General features: G+C 53.9%; 1 protein-coding gene and 1 long non-coding RNA gene across 4 annotated transcripts; one reads left to right on the top strand and one right to left on the bottom strand.

Annotated features, from left to right (window-relative positions):
* Positions 1–6: 6 nt before the first annotated feature.
* Positions 7–18,827, bottom strand: Map1a (microtubule associated protein 1A). Of its 3 annotated transcripts, none has more exons than XM_031371635.1 (7): positions 18,568–18,827; positions 17,612–17,713; positions 9,545–9,627; positions 9,224–9,364; positions 868–8,995; positions 503–723; positions 7–308 (listed from the first exon to the last, which is right to left on the bottom strand). In XM_031371635.1, the coding sequence occupies exons 1-7, from the start codon at positions 18,803–18,805 to the stop codon at positions 153–155; spliced, it is 9,069 nt and encodes a 3,022-aa protein (XP_031227495.1). In that variant the 5' UTR covers positions 18,806–18,827; the 3' UTR covers positions 7–152. The 3 variants fall into 3 exon arrangements, with proteins under 3 accessions (XP_031227495.1, XP_031227496.1, XP_031227497.1); XM_031371636.1 differs by having other exon boundaries at positions 503–720; XM_031371637.1 differs by lacking the exons at positions 17,612–17,713; positions 18,568–18,827 and adding an exon at positions 12,790–12,921.
* LOC116090790 lies at positions 12,530–14,642 on the top strand. The gene is made up of 2 exons (XR_004118820.1): positions 12,530–13,316; positions 13,759–14,642. It is a non-coding gene; the product is annotated as an uncharacterized LOC116090790 (long non-coding RNA).
* Positions 18,828–19,419: the final 592 nt, after the last annotated feature.

Here is a 19,419-nt window from a genome sequence, read left to right as displayed (position 1 = left end):
GGGAAGGACAGGACCTCCCACTTAGCCCAAGTCCTAATAATATGACATGGCCCCTGCCCAGCTCCACTTCCCTCAACCCCAGAGGATTCAGCAGTAGCCATTCTCTAAATGATCTGTAGGAGTGGATCCTTGGGGACGGGAGTGCGGGTCATTCAGAACTCAATCTTGCAGGCTGGGAAGGACTCGTCCTGCATCACCACAGTGCTGCTGCTAGCTAGGACCAGGACGTTCAGTTGCTGCTGTTGCTCATGCGTCTGCTGATACCATTCTCGAGTCACCTCAGTGTCGTGAGTGGGAATCAGAGTCACCTAAGAGGAAGAAAACATGCCTGAGGTGAGAATCTGGAGGAAAAACAGATGAGGGGGGAGGGAAACTGAAGGTCTCAAACAATCCTCCTACCCCACACAAAGGACCTTGTCCTTTTATGAATAGGGGCTGTGTCCTACTGTGGCCTCTGACAGAGCGTGGACCAGATTCTAACTTTGTGTCTCTTGCTACTCACCTGAAGGTTCTCCCCCCACTGGGCCTTGCCTTCCAGCAGGGCATCCAGCACAGCCCGGCTTGGCTCGCCATTGGCAGGGTCATTCCCACTCACTACATAGTAGGATGCACGCACTCGGCGAAAGAAATCCTGATCCGCAGTCTTGCCGCTGCAGTGATTTGGGATATAGGCAAGATCCACATATACAGGAGGGCCAGAACCACCCTTGGAGCCCAAGGCTGCTGTAGAGACAAGCGGAATGCATGGTAAAAACAAAAAAACAAACAAAACTTGGTCACCTCCCCACTTGCTTGAACAGCTGGAGCTCTGAGCTAGCGCACGCCTGCCCCAATCCACAGTATCTCCCACTTTCCTGATATACTCACTGGATCCTGCCTTGAGGCCATTGACTAAGCCTTTGGACATGGGGCTGTGACCATCCTTTTCTTCGGCTGAGGTGACCTGGCTTGGAGTGCTTCGTGGTCGGGGTAGGGTCCGGGATATTCGATCTACAGGCCCTTTGCCTGGAGTAGGTGACCGTTTTCCCCGAATATCCAGACGCCGAGCAGGAGATGCAGGCTTGGCCCTACCAGGGGCCCTACGCCCAGGTCGCCCCTGCACCTTTTCTCGTAGTCTCTCAACCCTTCCAGACTCTGAGCTGAGCCCCTCGGGGTCAGCCATGCAAACATCCGGTCGGGGAGGGGGTGGGCGAGGATCTGGTAGGGGGGCCGGGGGTGGGTCATGGCCAGGTCTGGGGTGATGAGTTCCACTAACTCCCCCAGCTTTGTCCACAGGCAAGAAGTCCCCATCTTCGTCTGAGTCAAGGGCTGCCTCAGCTGTGATGGATGGACACTCCTCAGTTTCTGGTGGGACATCAGAATCTGACTGTGAGGAGCCTGAGTCGCTGGCTGATGTGGGGGGTGTCTCATCAGCCATAGGGCATGGACCTCCCGTGGCCCCTGGCCTCCCAGCCCGGCGCCGCCCTCCTTTTCCTGCCAGCCGAGCTTCTTCCGTTGACAGGTCACTGTCATCTGTGGATGGGGGCAGAGGAGGGTTCAGGAATGAGGGGGAAAGCTCCCCGCAGTGGAGGCGGGGGTCTGTAGCACATCCCTGAGGTCCAGCCTCGACTTCAGAAGAAAGACTGCAGGGTGGGCCCTCGGAGCTCTTCCCAGGACCAGGACGCAGAGGCTGCTCAGATGAGAGAAGTGTATCCGGCCGGGAGCTCCTCTCGGCTCCCTCGGGCCAGGACCCTCGTTCCCAAGCGTGACCGGCTTCAGCCTCTTCTTTTTCTGCCGTGATGGCTGTGGCAAACCCTGGGGGATTAAGGCTGGTTTCTCCTGGGCCGTTGGCTTCATGATCTCCAGAGGTGCTCGGGAAGGGACTTGGCTTCTTGGTGAGTTCCCGTGAGCACTCCAGGCGGCAGGGCAGGGTACCATCACCCAAGTCTCCAGGCAGGCTTGGAGCTGGAACTGGAGCTGGAGCTGGAGCTGGGGCCAAGTCCAGTGAAGCTAAGGGGGCTGGGCTCAGAGGAGTGAGGTCCCAGAGGCTGTGGGCATCTGGCTCTTTTCCCGAGCCCAAGTCTCCAGCACTCCGTTCAGCTGCCTCTAGACCTGGAGGGAAGCGTTCAGCTACACTTGAAATCACAGGCGTGGTAGCCTCAGAAGAGGACCCTTCAGACAAGACTGGTGAGGCAGGTCTGGGCAGATTGGAGAGAAGAGGGGCCCCAGGAGAGCTGGGTGATGGGAGTTGGGGCAGTGAGGAATCCAGGCTGGGTGCCTTGGTCACTTCCAGATACTCATCATGTCGGGTTCTGGTTGGAGTTCCCGGAACCAGGGCCAGAGCTCGGTCCCCAGAGAAGGCAAGTGAGCCGCAGGGTGCGGAGCGGGGTTCAGCCGGAGAGGGCAGCTGAGGGGGCGCAGGCTGCAAGGAGGAGAAGCCAAAGGCTGAAGCAGGGAAATCCAGACTTGGTCGGACAGGTCCCAGGTGTGAGTCTGAGGAAAGGCTGCTGTGGGCCTCAGTTGCAGACCACAGTGAAGGGTGGCCCGCGAGCATGGGATGGTGGGGACTTGGGGGCTGGGTCTCTTTCTCAGGCTGTTCCCGAGCTCCCTTCTCCAGGTCTGAGTCATCAGTACCATCATCCCAGGGACCTCGGCCCGATTCCTTTGGGGATGGGGTCTTCCTGTCTGGGCTACATCTCATAGTGCTTCCATTAAGAGGGGGACTCGGGTCTTTGCTCAGAGAGATAGGGGCACGAGGGGGCACTGCGGGAGGGGAAAAGCTGGGCTCCACTTTGGGCCCTGGCTCGGGTTCTTGCCTGGGAGGTACAGTGGGTCCTGCCAGAGCTGCATAGCTAAACGTTGGGGTATCAGATTGGAGGTTTGGGGGTGAGACGGGGGACGAAGTCTCCTTCTCTGCAGACTTATTGCGGCCAGCAGCCTCCTCCTTGGTTGAGAGGTGTGAGGGCCAGTCCCCGGATGCCCCCAGTGGAGGCTCTCTGGTGGGGCAAGCAGGGCCCAGCCCAGTAAGCATCATCTGTTCATAGATGTCTGCATACTGAAAGCTTCTCTCATCTGGATAGGGTGTGGGCTCTCTCTGCTCTGGCTCAGTCTGCTCAGAATCCCTGGCGGTGTGGCTCTCCATAGCCTCTGGGACCTTTGAACTGAAGGAGCTGCTGTCAGGAGCCCCAGCCCCACCCTCTCCTTCCCTTTCCCCTTCAGCTTTGCGATAGTCCTTCCCCAGGGGGGAGTAAGGGCCACCTTCCAACTCAGCTGCCCCCTCCTGCACCGCAGCCACCACACTGTCATATTCAGCCATGCCCCAGGAGAAGGGCACAGGAGCATGTGGTTCTGGGGCAGGTGTTGGGGGAGCTGGAGCTGGAGAGAGGGGTGCAGGAGGCAGGGGCCTGTCCTTAGGTACCCATGGTGGGATCTCAGCTAGCCATGATGGGGTGGTGGGTTCATTCCTTGTGGGTGGTGTGGACTTAGTGTCGGGGACAGGGCTCTCTTGTCCTGGAGCTGAGGGAACTCTCTGTCCAGTCATCTCGGGTGGAGATGCTGGAGGGCAGATGATCTCAAAGGGAGAGTGAGTCAGTTTGTCCTCTTCCTCTGGTGGCAGGCCAACTGGCGACTCAGCAAGCCAGCGCTCTACTTCCAGCCCCTTCTGTGGAAGGGGCTCCTGGAAATCCTTGAAATCCGAGGCCCAGGGACTCCGGGGAGTATGCTGCAGTGGGGTTATTTCTTGTTCATCTGGCCCCTCATCAAGAAAAGTACTTTCACGTTCCTCAGAGTACCGTGGACGGGCTCCTTGGCCATCTAGCTCATGGGGGAACCAGACCTTCCTCTCACAGCTTAGCTCCCTCCAGTATGCATCCTGCTGTAAGGTTATATCTCTGTCCCTCCAATACCTGACTTCTTGCTCAGGAGACTTGCCCTCCCAGGCTGGAACAGGCTCTTTCTGGCCTCCCACCGGCTCTCCTCTCATTGGAGATGTTTCTCGCCATCCCTGGACCACATCCTGCTCCTTCCAGTATTTCTCTTCCTGCTCTCGAGCCTTGCCCTCCTCTGCTGGCCTTTCTTCCAGTCCCAAAGCTCTGGTCTTCTCCAGGACAGCTCCATCCTGCTGCTCCACACCCTTGGCCTTTTCTGGAGACTTTTGGTCAAGGACCATCTCTTTTGGTGTTGTGGTTTTATCTTCCAGGAAAGAGCTCTTCTGCCCCTGAGTTTTGTCCTCTTTTAGGGTCCCATCTTTCTGTTCAGCAGCCCTGCTGTCTTGGTCCAAGGCAACCCAGTCTTTTTGTTCTAAAACCGGTTCTTTCTCTTCTGAGGCCTCATCCTTCTGTTCTTTATCAGCCCTGCTTCTGTGTTCTGGAGCTCTGTCTGTCTGGGTTGGTTTGGGCATGCTGTGTTCTGGAGTCCTGTCTTCCTGTACTAACACTCTATCTTTCTCTTCAGGAGTCTTATCTCTCAGCTCTAAATGCTCATCCTTTTGTTCTAAACCTCTGTGTTCTTGCACTCTGGCTCTTGGTTCAGTGGCTTGGGTCTGTTGAAGGGTTGTGTCCCTTTGTTCTGAAGCCTTGTCCTTCTCTGCTAGGCCCTGGTCCTCCTGATCTAAGTCTTTGTCTTTGAGTTCTGGGCCCTGGTCCAGCTCTACAGCCGCATCTTTTTTGTCCAGGTCTCTGCCTTTCTGTTCTGAAGTCTTATCCTGCTGTCCTCCGGGCTTGTTCTCTTCACCTAGAGCCTCATCTTTCTGATGTATGACGGACTCCTGCTCGACAACAGCAGCCTTCTCCGGCATAGTCTGCTCCTTCTGCTGTAGGGTTTCACTCTTTAGCTCCTTCTCCCTCAGCTCCGTGGCTCTGTCTTTCAACCCTGGAGCTTTACCTTCCCACTCTATGGCAAGGTCCTCCATGGCGGGGCTTGACAAAGACTCAGGACTCTTGGTGAGGGAGCTATCGGATGTCATAAAGTGTCCACCGGGGCCTGTGATCTCCTCAGGTGAGTGTTTCCTATCGCCTGACAGTGCAGAGTGAGAGAAAGAGCTGCCAGGTAAATTTCCAGCAGGGCTCTCATCTGTGAGATCTGCCTCTTCAGCAGTCCCATCTGTAGGAGGTGACACTGTGGCCATGTGGGGCTCTGGAATAGACACAGAAGCTAGGTGGCAAGAGTTGTCTTCCACCTTCATCAGAGGCCCCCTTTCTTCCTTTCCTAGGCTTAATTCTCCAAACTGGAGGGCACCAAGGCTTTCTGGAGAGAGCTGCTTAGAAGAGATATCCAGAGAGGTCTCCTTGCTAGGACTCTCTTCTGAGAAAGAAAGTGACTGGGTGTCTTCTGGGGACACCATTGGCCAAAGGTCTTTGTGTAGCTGCTGCTCTTTCAGGCTACAGGGAGACCTGGGGGTGGCCTCTTGTTTGGCAGTGTCTGGGGAGACCACACTGAGGACAGACAGGGACTCTGCATCTTCAGGGGAAAGGCTCTGATCAGTAAACCGAAGTACCTCGTCTTTCTGAGGTTCAGCAGGCTCTCCAAGTGGTGCCCTCACTTCTCCAGGAAGGCTTCCTGCTCCCGGAACTGAACCTGCCCCTCCAGTCTCAAACACTAGTGCTTTGTCTTGTTCTGGCAACAGTTGAATAGTACAGCCAGTCTGACCCCCAACAGTGCTCACAGGTGTGCCCTGGGCTGGGGGGCTCCTGGAAAGAGGTACTTTCCCCTCTTCTGATATGCCCTCCTCAGACCCTGGCTTAACTGTCTGCTCTTCAGGACCTTCCTTGCTCACACCTGGAGTATGCCTTGTGTCTGTCCAGGAATCTTCTTGAAAGTCTTGGGGCTCGGACTTTTCTTCCACCGGGGACTGATGAAAGGGGGTGTGGGCAGCACTGGGTGGGCCAGATGGTGGAGGAGATGCCATCTTCACGGTGCTGTCATCCGGGCTGAGGCACCGCTCCTCCACTTCTCCGAGAGCTGGTTCTCCGTGATGTAGGGCATGTCCAGGACCACCAACCACGGCAGCATACTGACTGGACAGTTTCTCAGACGCTGTTACGTTTTCCTCTTCCTTTCCCACAGCCTTCTCCCCCATCAAGCATCTCCCCACAGCTTCTCCTTTCTTCTCAGACTCCCCAGTCACAGAGAACTCCTCACAGGGTGGTGACTTGAAGCCCTTGTCTTCTTCCAGGGACGAGGTGGGTGAGATGGTGCCTGCTGATGGCACATAGTCCAAGCCCTGAGTGGCTTCAGTGCGGGAAGAGGGGATACTTGTAACAGTGTCGAGCAACAGGGAGCTTTTGCCTGTCTCCTCAGTCTGGGGAGCTGTGAGTGAAGCCACAGATTGGTCCTCAGCCACCGATGTGGCAAAGGAAGAGAGTTTGTCACACTCCGTGATGGACGTGGCTGAGGACACATGTTCCTCTTCAGCCAGAGGGGCAGCGACCATGTTGGGAGGGTAGGTGAGTTCAGTCTCAGGTGCCCCGTAAGTTTTGTTCGAGGTGGCTGGAACGGCACTCTCTGCAGACTGGCTGGCTTCAAAGGGGCCAGGACCTTCAGGACCAGAAAGGTCATAGGTACTCGTGGGGAATCTGGGCGGGGCTGGGCGTTCGTCTGGCTCATCGTGGATCTCCTCATCTGAAATAGTCTGCTCAGTCTCTGAGTAGCCAGGGATTGTCTCATCCTGAATGTAAGAGACGTGCTCTGTGGCTCCCGCAGGTGTGGCCAAGCTGCTTAGGAATGATGCTGTCTCCTTCTCAGGCGCCTTGCCCTGGAATCCCACTTCCCGGCCACCAAGAGCCTCTCTGCTTTTTGGGATTACCTTTAAGGCTTCCTGCATGTGTTTTTGATAAAAACTCTCAGCCTTTGTCTCTTCCTCTTCCTCATCTGAAGGATGAACCTCCTCCATTTCCTCTAACTCAGCCTTTTCTATCACATCCTCCTTTACCTCAGGTTCGCTCTCCTCCCTGGCCGTAGGGGTCTCTGGGGTCATTTCTGCTTCTCTCTGCTTCCCTTCCTCCCAGGTTTCTTTCTCTTTCTCTACCTCAGTCCCTGAGTCTGGGCCTCTGTTCTTGCTCCCTGTATCCTCGGGAAAGTCTGGGACAACCTCTTTCTTCCTTTCCACATGTTCTTGCTCCAACACTGAAGCAGAGGGTTGGGTCACCTGGATGGCTGTGCTTGGGCATCCCTGCTCTGTGGCATCTGCAGGGAGTGGCTTCTCGCCCAGCCCCATGTCCCTCTGTTCAGCCAACAAACCTCTCTCCTCACGCTTCAACTCCTCAAAGTCCTGTGTGAGGTCCTCTGGCGAGGACAAGGCCAACTCCCTGTGCCCACTGACAGCAGGAGGTGGTGCAGCCCCCTTCTGGGCTGGGGGCGTCCTGGGCTCAGAAGACAACTCTTTTTCTCCACGGGCAGCTCGGCCTTTGTCCACCTTGATCCTTCCAGGGGTCTTGGCTTTGTAGAGGGTCTTGCGGACCTCAGGGGTAAAAGGTTTCAGATCCGGTTTAGAGAATTTCTTCACTTCTGGCTTGGCATCTTTCCTCTTTTCGTCCTTCTTAGCATCCTTTTTGTCTTCCTTCCTTCCTTCGTCCTTCTTGAGTTCCTTCCTTTCCTTCTTGATCTCCTTTTTCTCCTTGTCCCTTTTCTCCTCCAGCTTTGAAATCTTTTCCTTCAGGTGCTTCTTGCCCACTTTATCCTTGATCAGCTTCCGCTTCTCGGCCTTGAGTGCTTCGCTGGACTCTGTCCTCGCCCTCTCTGGCTTGGAGGGTTTTTCTGGGGGCTTCTCGGACGGTTCTTTTGCTTTCTTTTCTGTTTTGGCTAACTCCTTGGCCAGCTCTGAGCGGGCCTCCTTGGCTCCCTCTTCTAACACTTCCTCCCGTCTGGCCAGCTTGCTCACTGCTGTCTTCGGAGCAGCTTTGAGGCTCTCCTTGCTGTCAGCCCGATGTTTGATTTTGCTAGGTTTCAGGTTGGCAGGCACAGCCCCAGCAGCCAGGTCCTTCTGTGTGACCACAGGGTAGCGCAGGAAGTCCAGGTGCCGCAGCTTTTCCAGGCCCTCCAAGATCTTGTTCTGGGGAGCATTTCCTGGGAAAAGCACACGCACAATCTTCTCAGTAGGGTTGGCTGGGAGCCATACCACCAGAGCAGTGATGGAGGTCAGGTAGGGGACAGAGATCTCCGCCTCCTTCCCATTGGCCAGTACAATGCCTGTTTTGGCTTTACTATTGCCTGCCCACTTCTGCATGAGGAATTGCATCTCCTTACTGTCCTTGACAGGGTTGAGGACATACATGTCCAGCCTACCCACACCCATCTTGTGGAAGAGGGTCAGCGGCTCGATGGTGTTGCTGACCACACGATACAGAGGCTCAGCTTGGATGCCTAGGCGGTTTAGGTGCTGAAGGGTGAGACAGGCCTCCTCAATGCTGCGCTTGGCCTTGCGGGAGGCATCAGGCAGCCGGAGTTTTTCAGGCACATTGAAGAACACAACTCCAAGCTCTGGGGAGATGAGGTTCTTCACCCAGTCGCTGTAGCTGCTGGAGCCCTGAGACTGCTCCTCCTCTAGCTCTGCCACCTTGCGCTGCAGGAGCCCGTTGATGCCTGGCAGATTGTCGGCCCCAATGTGCGTGAGCAGCACCGAGTCGATGCGGTCCAAGTGCCGCACCAGCTTCCAGAAGCAGGACTTGCGATCTGAACCACCGTCTACCAGGATGTTAAAGCCATTGACAGCAAAGAGAGCAGAGTCCCCACGGCCACCAGGGAAGATGTAGCAGCAAGGCTTGGAGAGCTTGAGGAAGCCTCCTGAGGTGGGGGGTTCAAGCAGGTCAAAGGGGGATGGTACATCCACAGTCTCAGAGACATACTCGGAGAACTCAGCCACGCCATCCATGGTGGGTAGCACAGGCTCGGGATTTAGCCGGAGGCGCAAGGTCTCTTGGGAACTAGACACTCCTAGGTGGCTCCAGTCACCCTCCCCTAAGCAGGAAACAGTGAGGAAGGCCTGGATCCCAGGATCTCTATTGCTAAGCAACTGGGCAATCTAGAGGAATAGGAGAGAGAAGCTGATCAAATCATTGGGGTTATCTTAGTCTGACTCAGATTCAGCCCCCTATTCTTTACCTTTCTCTGAGGTAAAATGCCTACCTCCTGTCCAGGTTCCTGATACTCAGTTTTTATATGACTTCCCCTCCCTTGACTTTCTCCCCACAGCTTAAATCCTGCCCCCTTCCCCCTTCTTCCAGGACACGACATGGAGCAGGGAACTCACCTCAGGTTTGTGAAGGATCTGGGCGAAGTTTTGATACGAGTAGGTACCACTCTGTAGGATAAGGTCTCCCTCAGGTTCTAAAGTTTGTCCACTCAAGATCAGGAGCTTGTGAGCTGAGGGGCTACTAAGAAGGTGGTGAACCTGAAATGGAAGGCAGAGAGGGCACAGTTATGGGGCACCCCAGAGGGAAAGGCACTGAAAATCCCTGCCCCGCTCCCTCCAGTGATACAAGGACATGTTCCACACTCCATATTCCCCAGAGTGGGGCTGAGGATTACAAGTCAGCTCAGAGAGCAGCCCGAGCGTTGGCACTGGCCTTACCTCAGAGCTGATACTGTCTGCACTGGGGTTGACTAGGACGATGGTCTCGAGGATCTCACTCTGGTGGCAGAGGGTCCTCTGGCCTGAGGGAGAGATGTAGGCATTTGTACTGAAATCAGTAGGTATTGACTTAAAATGAGAAGTATTGGTCGGGGGTGAGGTGGGGGGAGGGGCAGGAAAGGAAAACAAATGACCAGAAAGTGGGGTACAGGGGAAACGGAGTTTGGGCTAACTTCGGACACTGCCATCTAGGACGCCACTAAGGACGGCCTGGGAAGTGCCTCCTCCATCCTTCCCTGTGAGGGTTTCTCCCTCCCCTCCCCCACAGCAGCGGACTTCTCCCTTCCCTCCATCTGCCACACCCTCCGCCGCACAGTCCCCACCCCTTTGCCTAGAACTTCAGCCCCAGACTGCCCTGTTGACAAGAAGCTTTTTGTCCCTCTGGAGCACTAAGTTCCTGGTGCTGCCTGGGGACTAGCGGTGGGGGAGGGACTCGGCTGGAAGGAGGGCTCCTGGGATGACGGTCATTACTTTGGGATGAGCTTTCTCTGCCTTTGCCCTTGGCCAGTAGGGAGGAGACAGGAGCTTCTGTCTGTACGGATTGCCCACCCTTGCGCCCCAAGTCCCCTCTCCAAGGACCGAATGCCTGCTCTAGAAGATTATGGAGATAGGTGGTCACTGGTTTCTTGGAGTGGGCAGAGGATTCCAACTTGGCTCTTTCGTTTTCTGACTCTGCCAAACCTTTGCTCAGAGTCGTGCACACTACAGCGATCCCAAGTATTTCACAGCTCCCTCTCCTATATCTCCCTCAAGTGCCCAGGCTCTAGGGACACCTAGCTCATTGCAGAACTCATCATCCCTGTGATCCGTTCCTAGCCTCAGCCTTCGAATACAGAAAGTAAGGGGTTGGGTTGGTTCAAAACAAGAAACAGGGCGAGCGATGCTCTCTGCCAAGCATCCTGGGACCGGAGGCACGAAGAGAACTGACTCCTGCAAGGTGTCCTTTGACCTACCTATACACACACACACACACACACACACACACACACACACATGCACAAATAAAAACAATAGCAAGTTGAGCATTGAACATGGTGGCGTACACCTTTAATTGGGAAGCAAAGGCTGGTGGGTTTCTGTAAATTCAAGGCCAGCTAAGTTCCAGGAGAGTCAAAGCCACATAGAGAATTCTATTCCAAAAAACCAAACAAAAAAACAGGACCGCCAACAACAGCCAAGAGGCAAGGAAGGAGAGTCAAGGTATTACTTAGGACTTGGGGGTGGGAGGAAAGATGACACCCCAGATCCTCTCCCCCGGGGTTTTCTCCGGGCCCACACAAAGCACTAAGCAGTGAAAGTAAAGAACGTGGTGGGTGAGAAAGATGCTAAAGAAGGATGGACCTGACCTTCCAGACTCCTGCCTTCCCATCCTCCTCCTCCTCCTCCTCCTCCTCCTCCTCCTCCTCCTCCTCGTCAAGCACAGTAGCAGTCACAGTAGGGTTAACCTTAGAGGCATACTGGAGGATACTGGAGAGGGGAGGCTTAAAGTCTGTTTCCTGGAGCCCTCTTCTGTGACTCCAAGTCCCTTTTCTTTTTGAGGCTAGGACAAGGGTGACTGGGGCCAGGGCCTTTGTTTAGAGGAAGATGCCAAGGACCAGGCAGCAGAGGGCTGCAAATGCAGCTATGGGGAAAATGAAGGAGACCCAAATCCTATGCAGGGCATGTTGGGCCCAAGAGAAGTCCAAGAGTCGGTCATCTTCTATGAACTTGGGAATGGAGGGATACTTTGGCACAGGCAGCAGGGAGCAGGGCTTAAGCAGCGAGGGCTATCACCATCCTTTGCCAGTCCTAAGTAGTTCAGAATTAGGAGAGCCAGGACTCCCCCATCACAAACAAGGTCACACTTTCCATCTAGGCAGAACAGAAAGACAGGTCCTCTCCAGCTAACACCGTTCTACTCCAGGAGCTCTACGGTGTAGCCTCACACGACCTTTGATGCCACTTCCTGTCCTGACACAAGACCCCAGCCCCGCTCCTGGGGAGCTAGTCCATTATATCTCCACCTCATCCTGGGAGAAAGCCTGGTTTCTCCTTTCTGCTCCGCCCCCCCCCCAGCTCTTCCAATGAAGGGAACTGCCGTTTTCTTCCCCCTTTATTTTTGCAGAAGGCTATCTTAAGAGATTGGAGCGCTTCCCACAGCCAGTGCTATGGTCGGGGGTGGGCTTCGGGTGTGAAGCTGAGTGGGCAGGAGGGCAGGTGTCTCTGCAGTGAGGCAGAAGGGGGGGGGGACGCTCAGGCAGCTGCAGTCTGCCGCAGTGTGTGAGTGTGTGTGAGTGCGCGCGCTGAGCTCAGCCTCCAGCTCCGCCCCCACCCCCCACCCCAGCATGACAAGTCATTTTCTTGGCTGCCTCTGCATGGGGGTTGGGGGTAGGGATGGGGGTGCATACAGAGAGGGAGAAGAAACTGGCTTCTCTGTTGAAGAGCCCCCATCTTGGGAAGGAAAGCACAGATGAGGTGAGGGTGGGGCAGAGACAGGGAACCCATGGGGTTGACAGGACGGAGAATGCAGGGCAGCTGCTGAAGAGCCAGAGCTCTCGAGCTCCTGAGTGGCCTCAGAGAGGCCACAAAGGGGGGCTTAAAGCCCCAGGCTCAAGCTGGCCACAGGGAATGGGGTGTGGGGAGCCGAAAACAAATCAGTCAGACTATACGGAGGCACATGCCACGTCTCAGTGACCCATTCCTCCTTTCTCTTCCAGAGTGTCACCCCTTTCCTTACTTGGCAAAAACTCGCTGCCACACTCACCCCAGAATAGAGAGCAGATGAACAATCTAGTAGCTGATAACCCAAGGACCCTCCCTGTAGGTAAATTGCCCCCTCCTCTCAGATTCTTCTGTTTTTCCTTAAAGACACAGCCCCCAAATTCCTCCTGTGCCCTGGGTGCCAGGCAAAGCCAGTGGCACCACCCTCTCTTGCTGCCTCTCTATAGCTGATGGTCCCCACCCCCACCACCAGAGGTGGACTGTCAGAGCCCCTGTTGGTTCCACTGGCTGTGGATCCAGGCTGAACCCTAAGTCGGTAATGTTCACCTCCTCTCTCCCTCCATTCCAGGCTGCCTTCCAGCCAGGCTAGCCCAGGTCCAGATGCATCAGATTTACAAGGTACCAGATACCTCATCTCAGCTCCTTATTTATCACAGCATCCCCCAGTCCTTCTGCCACGCCGTGCCCTTCGATTACGCTCTTACCCTGGGGTGTGGGAGGGAGCCCCTCATGGAGGCACCGGCTCCGGCCTTAGCCTTAGCCGGGCAGCTTCAGGGAAGAGTCTGCGGCACTTGGGGTGGGAGTGAGGGGGGGCTGCTTGACGGGGAGGGCGGTGCCAGGGCGGGGAAGAGGGGCTGGTCCGTGACGAGGCACTAGAGATTTAACTGTTTCCTGGCCTTCACAGTGTCAACGTTCTGGTACCTCGCCTGGCTACCGGGAAGGGGAAGGAGCTAAGGGGTTCTCTATCAGTTCAAAGAGCCGGGATGACCTCCTGCAGCTCTCAGGACCTTCTCCCCAAATCCTGTTTAGTAAAGGAATACTCTCTCGGCATCAACCAAAGGACCAAAGCCCCACACACCAGGGCACAGAGCCAGCTATAGGAGGCAAGGGCCGCATGGGCCCTCCCCCTTCCTCTAAGAAACCATCTGCTGCCTCTCCCCTCAGATGGACCCAGAGAGTGACCTTCAGTCACTGCAAGAGCCGGAGACAAAGAGACTGGGGGGCCGTAAATGTAAGGGAGCAGAGTGAGGGTGGTGAGTGATATGGAAAGCTGGACCCTGTTCTGAACCGCAGCAATGGGGAACTGGGGAGGACATTTTAGATTGGAGGGTAGTGTGAAATTCTGGAGCAGTCCCCCACTGGGGTGGGGCACAGGGACCCTGGGAGCTTCGTGAAGGTCTGTGCTAATGCAGCATGGCTGTAAGAGCACCCACACTCGTTGCTTCTGAGTACTGGGCTGTCAGGAGGCAGCCATGGAAGGGTAAGGGAGGTTTCTCCCTTTCATTGAATAAGTTAACGAGGACCAAGGGTCATCACTAGGAGCCCAGGCTCAAGCAAAGCTTTCTCACTATAGACCAGTCTAACATAAAGTACTCTTTGGGTCAGAAATGATCTTATAATGACTCTGTAAGCTGTTGGGGGTCTCAACCGCTCCTCCTCTCCTCTCCCTGTAGCTGTGTCCGTGTCTTACTTGATCTTGAACATTGACCTTGCGCCCTCCAGCTCAGCCTCGGCCTCCACCTCAGCTAAGTGCTCCAGGATTAAAGGAAAGATCTGGAGAGCTGGAGCCCCGTGAGCTTCATACCCTTACATCCTGTCCTCTCCTCAGTAACCCTCCCTGGGTGTGGTCAGCTCCTTCGCCCACTCACTAGCCAGCCCCAGCCCCACCCCAGCTCCAGGCTGCCAAAGGCTGCTTTTGAAGGTCAGAGAAGCCAAAATAGTCTCTGCTCTCAGCACCCCCCCACCCCACTTTAGCTACAGCCAGAGGAGAGAAGTAGCTGAGTCACCAGTACTCTGGGGGACAGGGGGAACAGAGGGAGAAGAACCCTTGTTGGGATCCAGGATGCAAAGTAGCAACATGCCATATCCCCATTTGAATAGGAGAGGCCACCGGCATAGACACACATGCATTAAACCAGCTCAGTCCTGAGCATCAAGGAGTGTACCTTCTGCAATGTCATCGCTCTTATTTCACCCTGCCTACAGCCTCCTGTCTCCTCTCTGCTTTTTAGGGATCTCTTTCAGTGTTTGGGGTGGGGGCACACCTTTAGTAGACATTGGGACTGAGAATAAAATAGCATCTTCCAACTGAGATCAGAGCCCACCCTCGTTCTCAGCCATACACCCCCACAGCACACCCTGGCCATGATTCCAGGTCACAGTTGGTTTTCCTTCCCTCCCCATCTCTAAGGGACCATTTGTGACAGTGAGCCCTTAATCCCTCTCTCATGCACTGAAATGATGAGAAGCCAAAAAAGAGAGGGAAATCTGAGCAGCCCCTGATTTCACACCCGATGCCACTCTCTGAACCATGCCACTAAATGATAAGTTAATCTCAGAGCTTGTTTTCTGACCTAGTGAGTGTGTCTATCAGTGCCACCCATGAGGACTGACCTCATCTGAAGGAAAAGTCCCTCCTTCTGCCTAGAATCCTAACCTTGCAATGCATATACATGATCTTTCTCTCGTTGTGGAGGGTTTCAGAATTACCCTAAATCAGAATCCCAGTCCAGACTAGTACCGGGGTACCCTAAGTTCTCAGGTAAAACCCAAACTGGAGATGCTTACAGAATGAGGCTTAACTTCTCCTCATCTCGCTCTGCCTTCCCATTTCAGATAACAATGTAAACCTCCAATTCAGGATCCTCAGAGCACATGAATGTAACAAAGAGTCAGAAGGACTCAAAGGAATTCCTTAGCCTACTCCTCTCCACCCCTCCCACCTCCTTCTAGCTCTCCAGGGTCTTGGGTAGCTCAGACTGGTCATGGACTAGCAAGTAGCCAAGGATGATCCTATGCTTCTACTTCCCAAGTGCTGGGATTATGGGCCTGCCACCACACATAGGCTAGCCCATACTTTTTAGTCTTAGAATGTCAATCCTCCCTCCCTGCTATAGGAACTCAACAGCAGATGTCTCAGTAGTGATGTGTCTGTGTGTGTCCCCCCCATTGCCTACCCCCCACTATGGATCTAGAGCCTTCTACATGTTAGGTGGGCTGCACCCCAGACCTTAAGTACAGTTTTCAGTTATCCTAAGTTTTTCTAAAGTTATGTTAAAAACGCTTAGAAGCTTCAGGGATCTGGGGGGGGGGGGGAAGCCATAAAGGAAGGCCCCAAATCTCTGCAGATGATTAATATGAAAGCTACCCTTTTAAAAAAAAATTTTTTTTTACCAGACTTGACCACTAGAAGGAGCTGGGCTACTGACTATCGGAGGGTCCCTTCTTTTCCGAGGTCCCCCCCCCATGTGTGTGGGGATGGGACTATAAATGTAGAGGGGGCAGGCCTAAGAATAGTCACACTCTTCCTATCATTGTAAGACATATTTTGTTCATTATCCTGGCCACAGTGGTCTACCCCATGAAGTAGGCCAAAAAGGTCAAACCATGAGACCTTTAGTGTATCTCCTCCTTCATTTCACCCCAGCTCTTGGTTACCTTAACCTATTCACTCAAAGGAGTCTGAAGGAGGAGGCAGTGTCAGCAGCTGCTTTGGGCAGACTGTGCTCAGGGACAGCTGCAAGAGAAGCTAGCAGGGGTGGAGCTGCCTCAAGCTCTGTGCCCCCTTACCACCAGGAAACTCTCCACTGTTCTCCAGGGACAGAGGCCACCATGACAATGTCTTAAACTAAAACAAAACCTGTATGCTGAAAGTACATTAGCATCTTGAGTGGATGGCCTCAAGCCTCTTGAGAACACGATAGCAAAACTGATTGAGGACATCAGCGGGTGTTTCTGTTCCAATGCCTGTTTCTGAGAATATGACTCTCTGCAAACCTCTTCCCAAGCATTCCCTTCATCTTAGCCCGAAGAACAGCTAGGGACTTTGCCTTGAGTTTCATTCATTTCTTTTTTCTTTTTCTTTTCTTTCTTTTTTTTTTTTTTTTTTGAGACAGGGTTTCTCTGAATCGCTCTGACTGTCCTGGAACTCACTCTGTAGACCAGGCTGGCTTCGAACTTAGAGATCCACCTGCCTCTGCCTCCCAAGTGCTGGGATTAAAGGCATGCGCCACCACTGCCCCACTGTTTCGTTCATTTCTTACAATACTCAAAGTCTCTATGACCAGAAGGACAAGGTTAGAGAATCCAATGTGAATTCCTAAGAGGAGATCAGTCGAACCCCCTGCCATCCCTCTATTCAGCCGTGCTTCTAGGAATGTCAAGTGGGAAAACTTTTGTTCATAGGCAATAGTGGAGGGTGTCATGACATGGGTCATTCTCAGGAAGCCAGTCCCACCAGGAAGATGCCAGCTTCACGATTTCTAACCCGCCGCACAGATTCTCAGTGTATTAGAGCTTTGGTCATGTCAACCTCATTTTCTCCAACTTCTCCATAGCAGCTCTTGAAAACTCTTTGATGAGGAAATGGCCAGACTGGCGGGGCAGAAAGGTGACTGCTGTACTGGACTGTGGAGAGTTAGTGACATGTGAAGTCTGTTACTTGGTAACCATGACTATTGAGCACATGGAATTCATATCCTATAAAACTACATGGAAGCAGGTACAGCGGTGCATGCCTACAATTCTAGCACTCAGGAGGATAACAAGTTTGATGCCATCCTAGACTACATGTGGACTCTATAGTGAGATCCTGTTTTTTGTTTGTTTGTTTTTGTTTTTTGTTTTTGTTTTTTTTTTAAAGAAAGTTACATTGATTGGTGTGTCAACATTTACAATATGACCAGATGCCCAGCACCTTTATCAAGGGCGTAGGACTTTTCAAAATCTCTCCATAGATACCTGCTATAGAATGCTAATTAAGATCTTACCTCACATTTCTAGACTAGTTCTCCCACCCATCAGACCTGATCTCAGAACCAAGCCTCACAAGTCTAGGAGACCTTTGTGCCAGCCTGGATCCCAGGGTGCTGATCTGATCAGCCTTCTGCTCTGTTCTGAAGATCTGCTGGCTAAGCCAAGAGGAAACAAACGAATCCTGGAAGGTGGGCTGTGAGAAATAAGGATCTGCGAAGGTGAATGAGGCACTCTGGGATGTTTATAAAGAGATGCAGGGAAGCTGGGGTATTCAGAAAGGGAACACAGAGGAAAAGCTTTTGCCTGCGAGTGGTTTGATCGCTTTCTTAGTGCTTGTCAACTGTTGTGTACAAACAACGGTCTTCCCGACAAAATTATGCTCTACCATCATATGTGGTTGCAGCATGTACTGGGCATTATCTATAGCATGTGTGGATAGCTGTGGAGCCATCAAAAGTCCCTCCCTTTTAGCCTACCCAATCCCCCCCACAAGGCCAGTTCTGGCCTGGCCACTGGACCGAAAGGACTGAGACAAATAACCCTAGTCCTAACCTTTGACCTCTGAGGAGAAGTGAGCTAGGTGCCGGGTAATGAAGAGTCTCAACTGTTGGTTCAAGTCAAAGGATGATAAGTCAATGTTCCAGGAGAGAATTCCTGTAAAAGAAAAAGAAAAAGAAAAAAGAGGGTTCTAGTCAAAGCCATCTGAAGAAAGCACTGTCAAACTCCTGGGAGAGGAAAAGTAATGGAGGTGATGCCTCTAAGAAATCCTTAGCTAGTGCCTACTTTTTTCCTCTGTGGGAACCAGAGGGCAAAGAGCAGAGTTTAGACTGGGTTTGCTAATAAGTGAGCTTGTAGTTTTCGTTTGGTTTTTCAAGGCAAAACAATTATGGTAGAAGTGACACCCAAGGGTCTATTTCCATATTCTGTAGGTTTCCATAATGATCCCTCTTGCTAAATTAGATTCTAGATTCTCCTATGCCCCCTCCCTTACCTCCATCCCCTGCTTCCACCCGCAGGTGGCTCCGCAGCACTGCGCCACAGGCACGGCTGAGGGAGGTGAGCTGCAGCCACGAAGGTCACTCTCACAACTTGGCTGCCCGCACTCAGAGATTTGAGATGTGTACCCCGCGTTCAAAAACCTCCCCTAAAGAAGAAACTATAAGGTAGGGACACGGACTTTTCAGGGTCTGGTAAGGACTTTCGGATATGTGGTCCAGACGCTTCGGGAAAGGGGTGTGACCAGGGGGACCCCAGGGTCTGTCTGCACGGAGCTCCTCCTGCTCCGGGAGACTGCGGAACTGAATGGGGTATGCAGAAAGGATGGGCAGGCAAAATGTTGGCTGCTCGAGAGGACAGAGGCACATTCATGGAAGATGCAGGTGACAGGGTCGCAGGTTTCGGGAAGTGCACATAGAGATGGAAGAGACAGAAATGTGCATTGGGAGATGAATGCAGATGGCGGAGAGGCATGGATGGAGTGCTGCGTAAAAGCCAGGAGAGCGGCTCACCTTGTTCAAGGTGGGCCCTCACGGCCCTCAGCTGACTCTCTGTGCTGATGTCGCCGATCACGATGAGCAATGAGTATTTCCGCAGGTCCCAGCGCGCTGCCGCTACCGCGGCACCGGCCTCGCAAAGAGGCTCCGCGGGGTTCTGAGCCGGCGGTGCACCCAGGCTCTGGAGCCCCAGCTCCGGAGTTGTCTCCATGGCAACGCTGCCAGGCCGCGCGGTCCCGGCCTCGGTCGCCATGGAAACTCCCGCGGAGTGCTAGGCTGGCTGAGTCCGCTGCGGGGAGAGTGCGCGCTGTTCTTAAAGGCCGGCGGCAGGAGCCGTTCATTGGTCACTGCCTGTCTGGGGGCGGGGCTGAAGAGCCGCAGGGGCGGGGCCGGGAGGCGGTCGCTGTGCGGCGGTGGGGTGGTGGCTGCAGTCATCCACCTGCAGTTTTCCTAACCAAGTGTTACCCCCTCCGACTTGAACCCGGGTAAAGGTTCTGCGGGACCCAGCCGAGGGCGGAGTCCAAGGCCTCCGCGCGAGAACTACATCTAGTTGAGCTGCATCTGCGTTGAACACAGTGTGGGAGGCAATTCCGCAGCTTCTTCCGAACCTTGGGGAGCCATCTTGCCCTTCGCTGTCTCAGTTTCTATCGTGCTCTCCATCTAGCTATTATCGTTGTATGAGTTTTTTTCCCCTTCGCTGCCTCCCAGGGTCTAGGTTACTAACCTGGGTTTCCCTGTCCTTGCCCCGAGCTCTGGGCGTGGTCAAGCAGGCTGCGCAGTATTAGAGAGGACCGGATGACCTTCCTGCCCTGAGTCCCTGGAGAGTAGTTATTCCAAGGATAGTAGTTGGCTAGTCTCCATCTTTGC

The sequence above is a fragment of the Mastomys coucha genome, unplaced genomic scaffold (genome assembly GCF_008632895.1).
Source record: "Mastomys coucha isolate ucsf_1 unplaced genomic scaffold, UCSF_Mcou_1 pScaffold15, whole genome shotgun sequence".
Taxonomy (NCBI): Eukaryota; Metazoa; Chordata; class Mammalia; order Rodentia; family Muridae; genus Mastomys; species Mastomys coucha.
Note: the sequence above shows the minus strand (reverse complement) of the source record. Positions and strands in the feature narration are given on the sequence as shown.